At 40.9% G+C, this 19679-nt stretch overlaps 1 protein-coding gene across 3 annotated transcripts in view; it reads right to left on the reverse strand.

Moving 5' to 3' along the window:
• Dennd5b (DENN domain containing 5B) overlaps positions 1-19679 on the reverse strand; it is a 130380-nt gene that overhangs the window by 39677 nt on the left and 71024 nt on the right. For all 3 annotated transcript variants that reach the window (XM_021189932.2, XM_029534837.1, XM_029534838.1), the window contains 4 exons: positions 15847-15997; positions 9476-9569; positions 4890-5021; positions 2729-2881 (listed from right to left, as the gene is read on the reverse strand). In XM_021189932.2, coding sequence (XP_021045591.1) covers positions 2729-2881; positions 4890-5021; positions 9476-9569; positions 15847-15997 — 530 coding nt within the window. The remainder of the gene's footprint in view (positions 1-2728; positions 2882-4889; positions 5022-9475; positions 9570-15846; positions 15998-19679) is intronic.

The following is a 19679-nucleotide window of genomic DNA, read 5'->3' on the forward strand; positions in this document are numbered from 1 at the left end:
CACAGAGAAACCCTGTCTCAAAAAAAAAAAAAAAAAAAAACAAAAAACAAAAAAAACAAAACAAAAAAAAAACTGAGACTTCCTGAAAAATTCCTTTTAAAAGATTCTACCCTTTGGAAAACAGGAAAAATCTGAGGAAACAGACTCTATTCCACAGGAAGGGTCTCTGGGGCTAGTGTATCAACCAGGATTGCTGGTTATGCTTAGACACCCAGCCCCTATACTGCATGGGGATAGGAACTAACCAGACTGTCAGTTAACTGACTGACAAAACTCACTGTGACTGAAGACAGTCCAAATTAATGTGAGAGGACTTATAAGGGGCTAAAACTTGTCTAATACCCAAACTTTTAAATTAACCTATGTACTTTCCCTGCTATTCTGCCTTATGGGTTAATTCATATGGATAACTAGGGCAGGGGCATGTACTAATGGTTTGACTAATGGGACTCTTTCTTCTTCTTTCTACTTTCTTCTTCCTTTTCCTCTTCCTCTTCCTCTTCTCCTTTTCCTTCTTTGTTTTTTTGTTTTCTTTATGTTGTTTTGGCTGTCCTGGAACTCACTCGGTAGACTGGCTAGTTTTGGACTTAAAGAGAGCTGCCTGACTCCGCCTCCCAAGTGCTGGGGTTAAAGGTAGGCGCCACTTCTGCCTGGAAAATGTGCCTCTTCTTATGCCTTCCAACTAAGTAGACAGGTTAATCAGGATGTAGAGGTACTAAAAGTTTATGTTTCTGAAGGAAAACAAGAGTTAGAGTACCTTGTAGAAATGGTTCTACAAAATTAGAGATGCTTAGACTTCTCATGAGATAAAGAAAACTATGTACAGCTTTGGAAGAAAGGTAGTCAGAGAAAGTCTTTCAATGGTTAGGAATATAATTGGTACCAGTCTCTTTTTTCTTGGTCCCCCTGGCTAACTACTTTGCAATCAGCACTGGCTGGGCCTTTCATTCTAATTCTAAGTGGATTAACAGTGGGGATCTGCACCTTAAACTAAAACAGAATGAGTCCATGATTTGACTCACTCACTAAAACCAGGGGGAAATGTAATGTAATAGGCCCCAGACCTTAGTAGGCCTCAGAACTTAGCACAACTGACTCTATGATGAAAAGTACCGTTCAGGCTATAAAACTCAGGGTTAGTTTTGTTTTGGCCTGCCAAAACTAAAACAAAGACCTAATCCATCAAAGTCTTTGAATGAACTAATACTGCATTTTGGTTTCTGTAGTTCTGCTTTTGTCTAACTGCTCTTGTTAACTGAAGTAATGTCAACCCAGGACATGGTTTTTGTACTTAACAGCCTGCCCTGAAGCCAGGCAGGGATAATGCACACCTTTACTCCCATCACTCTGGAGGTAGAGGTAGGTGGATCTGAGTTCAAAGCCAGCCTGTTCTACAAAGTGAGTTCCAGGGCAGCCAGGGCCACACAGAGAAACCCTGTCTCACCTTCCTCCGTTCACTGAGAAAGGCTCGGGCCTACACTAGGATCCTGATCACTCGCTGTAGTCACCAGCTGGCTAACAAAGACTTTCTGTTGGTTTAAACCATGTCCGAGCAGTCTTATCTGAATACCTGACAACGGTGGACTAAAGACACCACACACTTGGCTTGGTTAGCACATTTTTTAACCTGGACAAAAGTAGACATTTACTGTAATCAATAGAAGATACACTTTTTGTAACTGCTGGTGTTCTCAGTGATTGCCACTCAAACCAAATACTGATCTCAGTTAAACGAGAATAGTTTATTGAACACACACCGTAATACTAGGCATCCAGGAATGCAAAAAAGAACTATGTAACATGTGAACAATTTTATGCTTTTCTGTTTGTTAGGAAAGGTCCTCCTGATCACAGATTTTCTTTCTTTTTCTTCCCTTCCTCCCTCCCTCCCTCCTTCCCTCTCCCCCTCCCTTCTCTTTTGTTTTGAAACAGAGTCTCACTGTATAGGCTTAGCTGTCCTGGAACTTACTTTGTAGAACAGCCTACCCCTAACTGTCTCTGCCTCCCAAGTGCTGAGATTAAATGTTCACACCACTGTGTCTGGCCTAGACTATGTTTCTGTTGCTGGAACTGAATGGCCTATGATATGTATCTAATCATCTTTTTTTTTTTTTTTTTTTTTTTTTTTCGAGATAAGGTTTCTCTGTATAGCCTTGGCTGTCCTGGAACTCACTTTGTAGACCAGGCTGACCTCGAACTCAGAAATCGCCTGCCTCTGCCTCCCGAGTGCTGGGATTAAAGGCGTGCGCCACCACGCCTGGTGTGGGATCTTTTTCTTGTCACATTTCTCACTCATGTGTTGATATTAGAAGAAAGCTTTCAGGAGTTTCAGGAGTTACTTTTCTCCTTCTACCATGTGGGTTACAGACATCAAACTCAGACTGTCAGGTGGCAAGCACCATTACTTGCTGAGCAATCTTGTCAGTCTCATCCTTGTCTCCTTCCTTCTTTTTTTTTTGTCCTGGTAGACCAGGCTAACCTCAAACTCAGAGATCCACCCGCTGCTGCCTCCCAGATTAAGAACATGTACCACCACTGCTTGGGCTTCTTTCCTTTTCTAGGACAGGGTCTCACTATGTAGACCAGGTTAGCCTCAAACTCACAGAGATCTACCTGCTTCTGCTTCCTCAGTGCTGGGATTAAAGGTGTGTTATTCCTTGAACAGCTTCTTGACATGAATAAGACCCTTAAAAGTGGCAATATCAGCAGCACCTCTAGAGTCAGTTACCTGCTTGACCAGTAAGCCGTGGCTCCATATCCTCTCCAGTAGGTCACACAGGCTGGCGATCAAGGTGTTTTCTTCCAAGCCAGTAATGTTTGCTTCTCCATGGCCCAGTTCCACTGCTTCATGTCCCATCTTCTCTACCAGCATGCGTTTTGTCTAAAAACATTATGTGTGCTTATAAATTGCTGCAGCACTGAAACTCAAAACCAAGATCTAGCTTCCCTTCATTGCAATTTTTTTTCTGTTTTTTTTTTGTTTGTTTGTTTGTTTGTTTTTTTACGAGACAGGGTTTCTCTGTGTAGCCCTGGCTGTCCTGGAACTCACTTTGTAGACCAGAGATCCGCCTGCCTCTGCCTCCCAGGTGCTGGGATTAAAGGCGTGCGCCACCACGCCCAGCACACTGCAATTCTAATTTTCTAGTCATAATATCTTAATCTGGTGGTCAGCTGGCTGGAGTAATTTTATATTTCACTATTCTATAGTTTACTATTATGTCAGAGAAATGGAAGGGCACTAATGAAACAATAAAATAATATTTGTAAGGCACTCTCATGTTGAAAAACCACATATCATTTATTAACTTCTGTAACAGTATAGGTATCTTGAACTTCTCAAATTGCCTTGAAATTAGAAAATGTACTATCTGACACCAGAACTTCATTCTGTCACCATAGCTTGCCCTTTGCTGACTCTAACATTTGACAAATTAAAACTATCGATACTTAAGCCAAAACTACAACAGAAGTGAGTGGTTCTACACTCTTTCCCTCCCTCCCTCCCTCCCTTTCTCCCTCCCTCCTTCCTTTGTTCTTCTTTTTTTTTTTTTTTTAAAGATTTATTTATTTATTATATGTAAGTACACTGTAGCTGCCTTCAGACACTCCATAAGAGGGAATCAGATCTTATTACAGATGGTTGTGAGCCACCATACGGTTGCTGGGATTTGAACTCAGTACCTTCGGAAGAGCAGTCAGTGCTCTTAACCGCTGAGCCATCTCTCCAGCCCTGTTTTTCTTTTTTGAGAACTTCTTAGTTTGTATGTGAACTAAGACCACTGCCTCCCCCTTCCTCTCCTTTTTTGCTCACATACTAAAAACCGAAGTTTCAGGTAGATGGTTTTCAACCTAAGCTTGTCTCACACATAAAGTGAGAAAGCATATAGTTCCTCTAGGTGGGGTTTTGTCTAATTTACTAGAATATCCTGATATTGAAAATATGATCACAAGCTACCCCGTATAAATGCAGTTTTGTGAGAGAATTATATGTAATATCCACTGACATATAACATAGTTAAGATCTTATCCTTTAAGCACATACCACATGTATGAGCACAAGTAAGGCTTTATATGGGTATATACATAGGCATAAACACATGTTGTTTTTCATATAAGAGTAACATTCTTCATATAACTTATGCTTAACATCATGCTGAAGAGAAAGACAGTAGCTAAGGGCTAGAGAGAAGGTTTGAGAGTAGAAGTGCTTGTTACACATGCCTGACCACCTGAGTTCAGATCCTGGGGACCCATGTAAAAGCTGGCACACACCTGCAATCTCGGTTCTCCTATGTAAAATTTGGGATGAAGCTCATGGCCTGCTATTTTGAAACAGCTAAAGCAGTGGCAAAAAACAAGAAAGAGGCTGCCTCAAAATGAGGTACAGACTGATTCCACTGTTGACCTCTGATTTCCATGTACACACACACACACACACACACACACACACACACCCCAAGGCTCTCATGTCACTGATGCTATGGGCATGGAAACTTCATGAAGGTTAACGACTTCAGTGAGGAGTATACTAAATCTATGCCACAAAAAAAGGTTTTTTGGGGGGAGGGCTTGGAGAGGTGGCTCAGTGGTTAGGAGCACTGGCTGTCTTTGCAGAGGACCTGGATTTGATTCCCAGTATCACATAGTAGCTCACAAGCATCTGTTACTCCAGTCCTAGAGGATATGATGCCCTCTTTTGGCCTTTATGGGTATTGCCCACATGTAGTACACACATACATACAGGTAAAACACCCATACACATACAAAAATAAAAAAAATGATCTTTCTTTTTAGAGAAGTTATAGGCACAAATGGGGTTGGCTCATCCCATCTTAGATCCACACTCAGTATAAATATGAATGTACACTGTCTGGCAGCAGTATACATACCTTCATTCTGCATTCTTTTAATAAGCCTTCTACAAATTTCCAGTTGGTTTGTGCAATCACAGCAGGTGAGAGATCTGACAGTTTTGGTTGCCTCAGGTTTTTTCCTAAACTTCGTGCCTCTTGCATATATTTCTAAAAATCAGAAATATTTTAATGTGTTAACATCACATATTCTTTTCTACTTATAACTTATACATACAAATATAACAAGCAAGATGTAAAAGAAAGCAGTAAGTATATGTGTATAACAGCAACTAAGATTGTAGTGCTCTTGACAGACAGCAGAGGACGTTTGTACTCCTCCTGAAACCAGTTAGCTCTTGTGAAAGGAGAGTGACAGAAACTTTATTAAGTTGAAATGCACTCAAAACCAGGAGTTTCATTGAGTTTAGTCTTTTTAATGGGAATACCAGAATTATGATTAGTTAGGATCAAAGTAAGAGTAAAAGATTTAGGTGTCTAGTCTAGTCTAGTCTAGTCTAGTTTAGTCTGATATTCACAGAAATGGAGTGGTTCTCAGGTTACTGGCTTTTTCTGTTCCACTCCACGTGATAGAGACTTTAAATTCCTCAGTCATCAAGGGCATTGCTCTCCAGCCAAACCCTTAGCTCTCATTAACTTTCGATAGTACCAGAATTGTGTTAGAGCTAATTTTTATGATTTCAATCATATCTGCTAATGTCTAATGATGATGCATCTCATTGTATGGTGCATGCTATCTAGCTCACAGAAATGGCTGAAAAGTATCATGTGCTTCTAACACAGGGGCTGGGACAGGTGAATGGGAGGACTCTTAAGATGTTTCCATAAAACCTTCCCTTGCTTTGTTCTATAATCCCTAGTATTATGTCCAGAGTCCTCTGTTGACTTTGTGGACACACACACACACACACACACACACACACACACACACACACACTCACACACAAACATACACAAATTTCCAAGGTTCTTGAACTTTGTTTAGTGAATTTCCATAAAAGCTAAAAAACAAGAAAAAGGGTATAGCTCAGTTGGTAGAGTTTTCTTATGCACAGGTCTCGGGATCAATCCTGAGCACCTCGTAAACCATGTTTGGTGGTGCATACCCATGGGTTGAGTGCTTGGAAGGTGAATGCACAAGGATCAGCAGTTCAAGGTCATCTTTGTTTACATGGCAAGTTTGAGTCTATGCTGGGATACTCAAGACCACATCTCAAAACCATAATAGTAAACAAGCAAGCAAACAAACAGAATACTACCTCCCTTGTTAGTGGAGAACTATGTCCTCTGTGTCTGTATGCTACCTGAAAAACCTCATCTAGACTTTTGTATCAAGATGACAAGGCATAATCTCCAAAAGAACCAAGTGTCTTAAGAGTACATAGTTAAGAAGAACTGCTCTAAATCGTCTAGTAAAACTAGTATTTTGTTGAGGGAGAGAGATTGCAAGCCAGCTAACTGATACAGCCACAGGCACAGATGTAAATCCACCCTTATTATCTTAAGGGGAGAATCTAGGCTGGTGAGATGGCTCAGTGGTTAAGAGCACTGTTCTTCAGAAGGTCCTAAGTTAAAATCCCAGCAACCACATGGTGGCTCAGAGCCATCTGTAATGAGATCTGACACCCTCTTCCGGTGTGCCTGAAGACAGCTATAGTGTACTTACATACTATAAATAAAAAACCTTTAAAAATGTTTAAAAAAGAAACCAAACATTTATTAAAAAAAAAAAAAAAAGAAGGGGAGAATCTGATACCATAGAGAATGATGTGTAAAACACTTCACATTGTTTGTATAAGAATTTGTCTCCCTTTTAGAGGAAAATTAACCTGTTAAAGCTGCTGAAAATCTTACTGATTAAGTGATCTGCTTCTCTCAATATTTATGACAAAAGGCAATATTAACAAAATAACATAGCTTTTCCCAGTCTAATAATTTAAAGAATCACTGAAAAAGCAAATGAATTCTCCAAGTAGCAGTTTCTTCAGCACCTATGTGTACTTACCTGTTTTAAACTTTATTCAAAGGAAAAAAAGCGTGTGTGTGTGGAATTGAGATTGAGAAATTATCAATAGGGCATTTAAATACAGCAGTGGGCATAGATACATACTGAAAGTAAATTTTCAAGTAAGTAAATGTAGGAAATAAAATCAGTTTCAGAAAAAAAAATCAATCTGAGCTACAAGGCAGCATCTCTATATGAGAATTATATTTCATTTGGGGACAGGATCAAAAGCTAGATAGAAAGATTGGTAAAAATAAAATTTTAATGTTTAAAGAGTTTTCCCACTGGGAGTGTAGCTCAATCTGAGTGCTTGGCTAGCATGTACAAAACCTTGATTTGAGCCCCAGGACCAAATAAAAATCAGGTGTGGTGGGGTTGGTGAGATGGCTCGCTCAGTGGTGCTGAGTGTACACTGATTTTACAGAGGACTTCAGTTATTTCCCAGCACCCACTTTGGACAGTTCACAATACCTGTAACTACAGTTATAAGAGATTTCAAGCTCTCTTCTGGTCTCTGAGGGCACTCATGTGCCATACACACACACACACACACACACACACACACACCACCCAAAACAGCTGGGTGAGGTGGTATACACCTTTAACCTCAGATCATGAGAAGCAAAGGCATACAGATCCTGTGAGTTTGAGGTCAGTCAGTATTATGATTGATATTCTGTCTTAACACTTAAAACAATGACAACAGGGGCTGGTGAGATGGCTCAGTGGGTAAGACCACCCGACTGCTCTTCCGAAGGTCCAGAGTTCAAATCCCAGCAACCACATGGTGGCTCACAACCATCTGTAACAAGATCTGACGCCCTCTCTGGAGGGTCTGAAGACAGCTACAGTGTACTTACATATAATAAATAAATAAATCTTTAAAAAAAAAAAAAAAAAAAACAATGACAACAACAACCCAGAAAAACCAACCAACCAAAGATGAAGCAATAAGCCATTAGGAAATATACATGAAATTGCAATCTTGTTCAATAAACACTGGACTAAGTGCTCTTTAAAGAACAGACTACTGTAAATATAAAGGACCAATACAACGAGGAAAAAGTTGTAAGCCAGCATCTTAGAGTAATTGTATCCTCAGGTGAGCAGTGGTTAAAGCAGACCGGTAAGCATGATTAATGGGAAGAGACTTGAGCCTGGACTCTAGGAGTCCTGTGCTACAGGCTCAGCCTTGTCTTTGTAGGTCCATTTAACTGGGGGCAAATTTCTTACTTGACAGCTAAATTATGTCAAGTTAGGCAAGAAGACCTCAAAGGTTCCTCTTAGCACTAATACTCTATGACAATGAGTGAGTTTTCTGAACCACAAAATGTAGATCAGGAGATTAAATTAAAACGTTACAGAGACAAACAAAAGAAAAGCTGGTATCCAGCCACTTCTGCACTTGTGAAAAAAATGCTTAAAATAAGAAAGAATTATAATACATTCTTCCCCAACTTAAGAAAAGCAATTAGTTACCAAGGATATATATATACACGTAAATATACACATATATAAATATACATATACACAAATATATATATATATATATATACATCCCCAAAGACTCAGGAGTTGAATGTCAGTTTTACTGTTAATATTATAGAATTACTTGTGTGGACACATTCCAGCAAAAACAGGTACAAACAGGCTAGAAGAAGCAGAGATCAATCATGCCACACGCACTCTTATGTGTGGGCCACTCAAGCAATCTTGTGACACACTTTCAAGGCAAAGGACATACCAGGCAGCATTCAGAGAAGGACTTTTTAGGAAGCCGTGCAGGAGGAGTTGGGCCCTGATCCCACTCCCAGAATGCCATGGAGTTCTGACAGACCAAAAGTTCCCCGGAAGGCTAAAATGATGGCGATGTTTCAATGACAGAAAAGTAGAAAAGGGAAAAGAAAAGAAAAAAAAGAAAGCAAAGATAGAGAGAGAAGCAAAACCTGCATGCACATGGTATAATGACAAGGGGCAGGGCAGCAAAGGAGAGGCAATGAACAGGAAAGGCTTCAGCTCTTAAGAAAATGCTTAAATCACACATGTATGAACACAAGTACACAAAGTGAGGTTTGGAATGATGCTTTCTCTTGTATTTCTATATATCTGAACTCATAAAACAGTTAACAAAATTTCTGAGTGCACTTTCTTTTCATTACAAGAAATAAAATATTTAAACATAATTTGAATTTTATTTTCAATGAATACAAATAGAGCATATTTAATCTAAGAACAGCTCTAATATATCTAAAAAATGGGGTCAGCAAACCAAGGACAAAGAATATGTTAATGTATCTTTACTTACCCAGACTAAATTATATTTGTGAAAGTTAGATATAGGTGTAGCTCAATATTTCTTTCTTCAGGAGACCTAATGACCAAAAATTTACCCTAAACAAAGCTTCTGTATGATTTAACACAGAGATGAATAAAAGGATAAAGCTGGAAAAGTGTTTTCTGCTACACTTCAGTACAAAAATAGTATTTTATAATATAGATGAACTGATTTTAAAAGAATTTGAAAGATCATGTATAATGACACCTCTGGTGAGTTCTGTGACCTCTGCATCGTGGTGTCCCAGGCAGCCAGAGCACATACCTCCCGTAAGTCACTATCCAGCCCAATGTGTTCAGAGCTCTGGCGAAGGCGCTCTTTCCTGCGCTGCGCTGTGGCACTTCGACTCACCCAGCGACTAGAAAGTAAATACACCCAAGATAATGCAGACTTTAAAAAACAGCCAAATTAAAAAACATGCAATTTATTTTCTTAGAAAGAATGAACCATTCTGCACAAAAGTCTGGTAACAGTTATTTTTTTCCAGTTCACTTGTTTTTTCCTTTGGACAACAACAGTCTTGCTGCCTAGTTTAGTCTGGACTTGAAATCATGATCCTCCTGTCTCCTGTCTCTTGCTCCACCATACCTACCTTTCAATCAATTCTTTTCAAAATATGTTTAAAGTTATAATTTCAGATAACATTTAATTTTATAGACAGGTTCTTTTACTTTTAACTATATGTACAATCTTAAAGTTACCCAGTTTCACTAAGCTTGAGCATTACATTTCAGGCAAATTATTTCTAGAAGAAAAAAAACTCAAAACCTCAGATCTAATTTCAGGAAAGAAAAGGAATTTACAGAGAATCTTGGCTACAGTAGTTAGGGAAAGCAAAGAGAGACCCCAACCAAAGAGAGACAGAAAACCCCTTGAAAAGGACCAGTGCTCATACTGCAAGGAAAGGCACCACTGGGCCCAAGAGTACCCCAACACACAGAAGCCGTGGGTGGGCATGGGGTGGGAAATCCTAGGCTTGGAAAAAGCGCTCCCAAATCAGGGTTGGGGTTAGGGTGTCGAAGGTGTTAGCTCTGGGGAAAGACAGTGACTAGGGAAGACGGGGTTCAGACCCCCTCCCAAGCCCAGGGCAACCTTGAAAGTGGAGGGGAAACCCACCCAATTCTTGGTGGATACTGGGGCCCAACACTCGGCCCTCCTCCAAGCTGATGGGTCAGTCTTGGGTCTAAGGAGCCACTGGCACCAAAACATATTCATGGATTACCCGAAGAACAGTGGACCTAGGGATGGGATGGGTATCCCTTTCATTTATGGTCATCCCAGATTGCCCTTACCCTCTGTTGGGGTGAGACTTATTCTCCAAGATGGAGTCCAGATATACTTCCTGCCCGACAGGCCTTAACTAACTGGCCCAAAAGGAGAGCCCATGGGTGGAGGAAAGACTTCTCCTACTGACCCCTGTCAGTAGCTGAGGCTACCTGGTTTACAGATAGGAACAGTTTTCTCCATCTTCGTGGTCAGAGATGAGCAGGTGCTGCCATGATGGATGGCACAAATGTCATCTGGGCTGAACCTCTATCACCCAGCATGTTGGTGCAGAAAGCAGAGTTAATTGCCCTCACCAAAGCCTTGGAATTTGGGGCCGGCAAGAAAATGAACAGCTACATGGATAACAGGTATGCCTTTGCCACAGTCCACAGAGCTATCTACCAAGAAAGAGGACTGCTCACAGCAGAGGGAAAAGAAATAAAAATCAAACAGGAAAAGAAATAAAAAAAAAAATTCTTGGATCTCTTAGATGCCCTGATGAAGCAGGCAGCTGTGAGTATTATTCATTGCCTAGGACATCAGAAGGGAGGAGACTCAGTGGCCCAGGGCAATAACCAGGCAGATCAAATGGGTCAAGAAGTGACTATGCAGGAGCCTATCCTGGTTATGGGCTTGCAAGAGACACCTGCTGGGAAATGGGACTGGACTAAGGAATGGCCTCCCTTTACACATACTGAAGAAGAAAGAACTCAGATTGCTAGTCACCCTACCAACTACTACCCAGACAAGGAAGGGAAATGGTGCACACAAGAAAGAAAAACTATACTCCCCAGAAAGCAAGCAAAAGATTTACTAGGCCAAGTGCAGGGATGGACTCATTTAGGGGATAAAAAGTTTGTCCAAGCAGTTAAGGGATCTAAAGCATACATAATGGACCTCAGGTTTTGGGCCAGAGAAACAGTAGAACAGTGTAAGGTATGCCAAGAAGTGAATGCTTATGCGGCCAAGAGTAAACAGGGCAAAAGACCTAGGGAAGAACGGCCTGGAGTATATTGGGAGGTCGATTTTACAGAGGATAAGACAGGAAAATATGGTTACAATTACCTTCTAGTATTTGTGGATACTTTCTTGGGATGGGTTGAGGTTTTCACTGCCAAGCAGGAAACAGCTACTGTGGTAGCCAAGAAGATATTAGAGGAAAATTTCCCGAGGTTCGGAGTGCCCAAGATAATTGGATGGGACAACAGTCCTGCTTTTGTCTCTAAGGTAAGTCAGGGATTGGCAGAGATATTGGGGACTAATTGGAAGCTCCATTGTGTGTACTGTCCCCAGAACTCAGGGCAGGTTGAGAGAATGAACAGAACCCTCCCTAAAAGAGACCTTAACTAAATTGTCCTTGGAGACTAGTGCTTACTGGGTGGTGCTCGCTCCCGACCTTGTTCTGAGCCCGGAACACCCCCTACCATTTTAACCTGACCCCTTTTGAGATCTTGTATGGGACCCCCACTCCCTTGACCCCAGCTCTTGACACCCCTCACCCCACCCCCCCAGAGTGATTTTTCAGGCTGACATGGATCTTATGGCTTGACTGCAAGCTTACCAGATCAGCCACCAGGAATTGTGGCCTCAACTTAGTGCCCTGTATAACGGAGGTACCCCAGAGATTCCACACGAGTACCAAGTTGGAGACTGGGTATATGTTAAGAAGCATCATGCTAAAAACTTGGAAGCAAAGTAGAAAGGGCCATTCCTGCTGTTGTTGATTACCCTACCGCTGTTAAAGTAGATGGAGTAACTTCCTGGGTTCATGTAACTCACATCAGACCAGCACCTGTGCCTGATGCCAACTGGGATAGTAGCCAGACACTGGAGCAACCCCCTCAAGCTCAAGCTCACCCGCCCTTCTGCAAGGTCAGAGAAACCATGAGATGGCTATGGTGTATCTTCCTTCCTGTGCTGAGCCTCAGCACCCCCCCACAACCCTACCAAAGTGACTTGGTAAGTATTCTCAGCCACTGAGGATGTAGCCTGGTCCACTACAGAGGAACACCCACCTTATACCTGGTAGTTGGACCTTGTTTTTAATCTCTATAAATTAGGGCAGACCTTGACTCTTGGGATATTTCCACCCTAGAGACATGGGGGGGGGGATTGCCTGAATGTGGGGGATGAGGACTTGCAAATCTAAACTGCTTCACAGAAGTGGCCTTGGAGGGTGGGGCTTAGGGTGCAGACATCCGAAGTTTAGGAGTGTCCTGCAAGGAACCCCCATATGTGTGTGCCCCCTAGATAGGATAAGCCAGCAGTAGGCCTATCAGTGGGAGAGGGGGCCAACCATTTTTTCTGTGCTACTTGGGGGTGTGAAACATTGAGAAGCACATACTGGAGACCATTCCAGGGGTAGTTAAAGATTCAATGGCCAAGGTGAGAGAAGGGCTAGCCAAGCGAAAGAGAGCAGGAGAATAGAGTCAGGGTTGGTTCTTGGTTTAACTCCTCCCCTTGGTTAACCGCCCTCATATCCACCTTGTTAGGACCCCCAATTGTTCTCCTGCTATTGTTGACCTTTGGACCCTGCATATTGAACAAGCTTATAGCCTTCATAAAAGAGAGAATAGGAGCAGTGCAGCTGATGGTCCTGCACCAACAATATGAGAGCCTGAGGACAGGACCTGAAGAATATGAGTTAGTTACCCAAGACCCCTGAGCGTAGCTCCAGGATTGGAGCTTGTACAAGAAAAAGGGGGGAATGAGGGACCCTAAGGGGTTTTCCAATCCCATACCTCCTTCTAGCTTTCCCCTCCTGCCTGGAGCCAAGTTCCATTCTCCACCCATAGGAACATTCTTGAGTAAAGAGTTCTCAGAATGTACTGACTGACAGTCACTTGACCCTCTGGAAAGTCCCAGGGAGAGTTCAAATTCATGTCATGTTTACTAGCCAATAGATTTAAAAGTCAATATGCTTAGCCAATAAGTTTGAACTGTAACTTTGCTGATGCAACCTATGCTCCTAAAAAGTATAAAAGCTACTTGTAATAGCCATTCGGGGTTGCTTTCTAGTAACTCACCTTAAGAGACTAATTGAAGGTCGACCCTGACTCTTGGGAAAATAAGGTTTTGCATCGATCTGCATCTCAGTGACTCAGGGGCATCTCGAAGTAAGTACCACTGACTGAGGGTTGGGGTCTTACAGTGGTACCACCAATACTTACCAAATGAATGAAAAAAAAAATACAATGCTATCTATCATAGGGAAACAAGAAGTGTCAGGACAACAGTATACTCATTTATATCCAAGTGATTCAAACAATTAGAACATTTTATAAATAAAAGAAAAATAAGGCTGGTGAGATAGCTCAGCGGTTAAGAGCACTGACTGCTCTTCCAGAGATCCTGAGTTCAAATCCCAGCAACCACATGGTAGCTCACAACCATCTGACGCCCTCTTCTGGTGTGACTGATGACAGCTACAGTGTACTTACATATAATAACAAATAAATCTTTAAAAAAAAAAAAAAGAAAGAAAAATAAAGTGTGAGATCTAGAGATGTAGTTTAGTTGGTATTACTCTTATCCAGCATGAACAAAAGCCTTCACTTTCGTCTCCAGCACTATATAAAACATGTGTGGTACCCCACATCCGCAATCCCAGCACTCTGGAAACAGAGGCATTATGAGAGTTGTGTTCAGCTCCCTGTCACTGAAAGGCTCAGCAATCATTGTAAAAGAGAGAATGAACCAGGAAGGAGTGGCTCACACTTTTAATCCCAGTGCTGGGATACAAAGGCAAGCAGATTCACAAAGGTGAGTTCAAAGCCAGCCTTATCTATAAGAATGGATATAGAAAATGTGATTCATTCACACAATGGAATACTACTCAGCTATTAAGAACAAGGACATCCTGAGTTTTGCAGGCAAATGGATGGAACTAGAAAATATCATCCTGAGTGAGGTAACTCAGACCCAAAAGGACATGCATGGTATGCACTCACTAATAAGTGGATATTAGCCAATAGTAATTTTTTAAAAAGTACAGAATACCCAAGATACAGTCGACAGAACTCAAAAAGGTCAACAAGCTGAAGTGCCAAAGTGAGGACACCTTGGTCCCACTTGGGAGAGAGAAGAAAGCAATCACAAGTGGGGAGGGAGGGACCTGGGAGGGAAAGTGGTTGGGGGGGAAGAGGGGGAGAGGGGAATCTGATCTGGTATTGGGTGAGGGAAAAGGACTGAAGCCCTTAGGGCCAGCAGAAAGAATGGAAGCAGGCAACCTTGGGAGGTAGGAGGTTGTGGGGACCCACTAGAATGCACCAGAAACCTGGGAGATGAGAGACTCTCAGGACTCAAAGCGTGCCTGTCAGTAGGGAGAGGGAGGGAACTTATAGAGTCCACCTCCAGCAGGAAGACAGAGCAACAAACGAGGGAGGGGGCGCATCCCACAGTCACAACTCTGACCCATAATTGTTCCTGTCTGAAAAAATTACAGGGATGGAAATGGAGAGAAGCCTGAGGAAAACAAGGTCCAGCGATAGGCCCAAAGTGGGATTCAGCTCAAGGAGAGGTCCCAAGGCCTGACACTATTACTGAGGCTATGGAGTGCTCACAAAAAAGGGACCTAGCATGACTGCCCTCTGAGAAAGAACCAACAAGCAGCTGAAAGAGTCAGATGCAGATATTTGCACCCAACCAATGGACAGAAGCATCTGACCCCTGTTGTTGAATTAGGGAAGGCTGAAAGAAGCTGAGGAGGGCAACCCTGTAGGAGGACCAGCAGTCTCAATTAATCTGGACCCCTGAGATCTCTCAAACACTGGACCACCAAACAGGCAGCATACACCAGCTGATATGAGGCCCTCAACACTCATACAACAGAGGATTGCCAGGTTTGTGTTCATTCAGAGATGATGCACCTAACCCTCAAGAGACTGGAGGCCCTAGGGAGTTAAGAAGTAAGGTGGGGTGGGGGATGGGGACATCCACGTGGAGTCAGCGGGGTGGGGAGGAGGTATGGGATGTGGAACAGTCAGAGGATGGAGGGAGGGGGAATAAAATATGGAGTGAAAAAAATCAAATTTTTTAAAAAAGAGGGGTTTTGAAGGTTAAAAAAAAAGAAAAAGAAAAAAGAGAGGGTGCTGAGGAAGGTTATATGTTTGAGGCAAGGTTTAGAGTATATACTGAATTCCAGTTCAGTTGCAACAACAATAACAAAACACAAATTAAAAATAAAACCAAATGTGTCTTTTTATAGTTCTATAAAAAAAAAATCTGGTCTTTATGAGTCTTTTACCTAACAGAATTAAAAGTCAATTCAATTTAGATTAATATGGTCTTAAAAAGATGTAAACAGATAAGATATTTAACACTCACACTCTTCTTTCATTCCACTAATCACAAGTAACATGCATGCTCACTTGTTATTGGCTGGTCCTGTTGCCAAGACATCGGATTGCAACTTTGGAAAGAACCCTTGCTCATATTTGCCTTGACCGATTTTCATATCAAGTAGATGTGGGTGGATTGCAGTGTGATCCATTTTCATCAATCTTTGTTCAATTGACTGAGCTATAAATTAAATTTATATTAAATTAGAGACATTTAAATTCTAAAGACATACTGCATCATATACTCATGCACCTACAGAAAACTCAAGTCATCTGGACACACTGAAACAGTTTTTTCTTTTCTTTTAAATTTGAGACAAGGTCTCACTATGTAACTCTGGCTGCCCTGGAACTCACTGTGCAGACCAGGCTGGTCTGGAACTTACAGAGACCCACCTGCCTCTGCCTTCCGAGTGCTCGGATTAAAGGATAAACAATTGTTTTAAAAAGGGAAATTCAATATCTTTAACCAAAACACAGTTCTAAGCACAGTATTAAAGAATAAGATAGCAAACAAAACTCTTGAGCTAAGACAGTGTAAGAGGGAGGAAAAGAAGCGAGCTTAGCCGCGACATACTTCACTTTGTGAAGACGTCTAGTAAACATTCATGGCTCATCATCTATAGAAACAAGGAGCTGTGTGAACTCTACAATCTCATTTTAGGGAAGTTAGGGAAGAAGTAATAAGAAGCAGGCATTTAAAAAATGTTCAAATTAAAAAAAAAAACAAAACCCTGTACTTTTCAAGAATAAAACAGGTCAAAGATGAAGGAGGATTTCTCAACATGTCTATTCTAAAATAACTTAAATTTAGTGGGGTTGGAGGTTCTCTCAAAGAAAGTGATTTACTTCAGTAAAACAAAACAACCATGATTTTTAAAGTGTTTTTTATCTACCAGAGAAAATGTATTATTTGAGATAAAAGACTAACCCTTCAATCTTTTGCTTGAGGATTATTAGAAAGGAATAACAAACAGGAATCAGAGTTATGTGGTAAACATATCTCTGCAGGGATAATGAGCACATTGCGTCTGAGACAAAGGTAACTTCATACTGCCAACAGACTGAGCCCTGTTCATTCTCCACACCTATGCTAAGCTCTTCTGGAAGAGTCTGCCCAATACCTTTTCTGGTTTTGTCAAAACAATGCTTAATACTGACTGACAACAGACCACAGAAAAGGTGAAAGAGTTGTAAGACAAAGAAAAAACAGAGTGTGACACCAGATCACAGAAGGGCTCCACCCAAGCTCTCTGTGTAGAGATGAATGCTGCTTACCATGACCTAAAACTTTAAAATGCTGAGATGTATTTCTTTAGAGACAATATGTATCCCAGCCTTCTTTTACTGTACTTCACTGTTTTCTTTTGAGACAGGGTTTCACTATGTAGCTCTTGTTGGCCTAGAACTCTATATAGACCAGGCTGGCCACAAACTCAGAGATCTACCTTGCCTCTGCCTCCCAAGTGCTGGGATTAAAGTCCTAGGTTTCTATTGGACTTTTAATTTGCAGCTTGTGATTTCTCTTAAAATACACTTTAAATGTTCTACTATAGGCACAGAGAGACCCAAAGGGGGCTGGTCTGTGTTTTAATATGAAATATCATTTACTCTTCAGTGATGTCCCCTCAGACTGTACAATTCTAGTTATAGTTCCCCATGTTTCATAATATTTAATCATAAATACTGTGAGGGAAATGTTTGTACAATGGACATTATAACAAAACCGGCACATATGTTTTCTGATATTTGTAAACATAATTAGTTGCCATAACTACGTCTAGATTTACAGCATGAGAATATAAGAAGTCTTTCTCAATTTTATGTTGCATGAAGGACAACAAAATCCCCTTTCTGCCACTGACAGCTTTTGTCCTCATAAAAGGAAAAGAATTTCAGTTTTTTTTTTCCATTTGATTTTCAATGACAGAGAAATCTATGTGATATTGACTTTCTTCCTTTTATTAGTTTTTATTTTGCTTTGTTTTGTTTTCAAATAAGAACCATAATTCACAATGAGTTACTCTAGACTTTATATGTAAAATGGCATAGGGAACATACAGCAATGTAACTTTTTAGTAATTACATTGCCAGAGAATACTGAATATTTGGAAATCATCAAACGCTTGCTTTGTGAGGTCAGGGGTCTACTGTTAAAGAATTTTAAGGTATGAGTTGATACTGGTTTGTGGTCATTGGTAAGGAAAAAGAAAATTATATTCCTATCCAGTTTTTGTTTTTCTACATAGAAATCATAAGGCTATGTAGCCACAACGTTGACAGCAGATAGTCTGTGCTTTGTAAGTTCACCTGCAAATCAAAATTCTTTTTGGTTAGAGGTACAACAGCAGCAGAAGCACACATTCACATAAGCACAAAGCCAGCAGGAAGCCAATGCCAAAACAATACCCATTTCTATGTTTGTTTCTTTTGTGGGATAAGGGATGAAAGAAATAACTGAGCTGGGTCTGGTGATACAGGCCTGTAATCCCAGTTAGTCAGGAAGCCAAGGAAGGACAATCGTGGGGCCAAGGCTTTCCTGTGCAATTTATTGAGACCATCTCAAAATTTAGAAGTATAAACAGTGGTAGCATGCTTCTCTGTCATGCCCAAATCAAGCACTGAACACACACACACACACACACACACACACACACACACACACACACACACACACACAGAGAGAGAGAGAGAGAGAGAGAGATTAGATAGTCTCCTTTTACTTTTTCAAAAATCTTTAAATTTCTAGGGAACTATGGTCTTAACCTAGTCTTGTTCTCAGACATGCTAAGTCTCTTAGTGATATCTTCAGGAAGTTTACACAATTTCTGTGATGAGAATGTGATTATCAAGCTCCAAGAGGCAAAAAGAAAATCAATTTTAATTGGTAAGATTTTCCAGAGGCACATTAAGCTAAGGAATTGGTACTTAATTCCATTTTAAAAATTCTGTCGGGAAGACAGGAATGAAATTTTCTCAATGAGGTACTCATATAACTATTAAAAGCTTCACTTACTCTATCGCCCCAGGTTCTGGAAATACAGAGGAACTTGCCATTTCTTGAAGAGACTCCAGGGAGTTGCCCTTATACATGGAAATACAGAGTGACGTTTGAAGACTACAAGCACTGCATAAAAGTTATCATTTAATATTTCTTTCCTTGACAATACCAAAACAACTGTATTATTCTCCTAACTGAACTATTTAAATGAAGGTGGAAAGGTGCAGAGCAAGAAGAGCTTCTTATCTGTTGTGCCCTTTTATCTAGTAGAAAACTTGGTCTAAAATTAAAAGTGCCACTTTTGGGGCTGGTGAGATGGCTCACTGAGTAAGAGCACCCGACTGCTCTTCCGAAGGTCTGGGGTTCAAATCCCAGCAACCACATGGTGGCTCATAACCATCCGTAACAAGATCTGACACCCTCTTCTGGAGTATCTGAAGACAGCTACAGTGTACTTACATATAATTTCTAAATAAATAAGTCTTTTTTTTTTAAAAAAAGGGGCCACTTTTTATTGAATGAAAAGAAATAAAGGAAGAGGCACTTGTGCAATATATATCTCTATTCAGCAAAGAACTGGTTGGGAACTAGGCATAAATGTATAAAACTACACAAACTGGTACCTTTTACATATTTGTTAGTGAATAAAATCACTAAAAAGATTAAGGCTTAGCTATTAGAAATCAGTCAGATTTGGATCCAACTCATGGCTCTACCAAAAACTAGCTATAAAACCACAACCAAGTTCTTTAATCTTTCAGTTTCCTAACCCATAGAATGAGAAAATATCTATGCATATATCCTGCCATTAAGACTGCATGTAAAAGACGGGCCTGGTGGCGCAGGCCTTTAATCCCAGCAC

The sequence above is a fragment of the Mus pahari genome, chromosome 2 (assembly GCF_900095145.1).
Source record: "Mus pahari chromosome 2, PAHARI_EIJ_v1.1, whole genome shotgun sequence".
Lineage (NCBI taxonomy): Eukaryota > Metazoa > Chordata > Mammalia > Rodentia > Muridae > Mus > Mus pahari.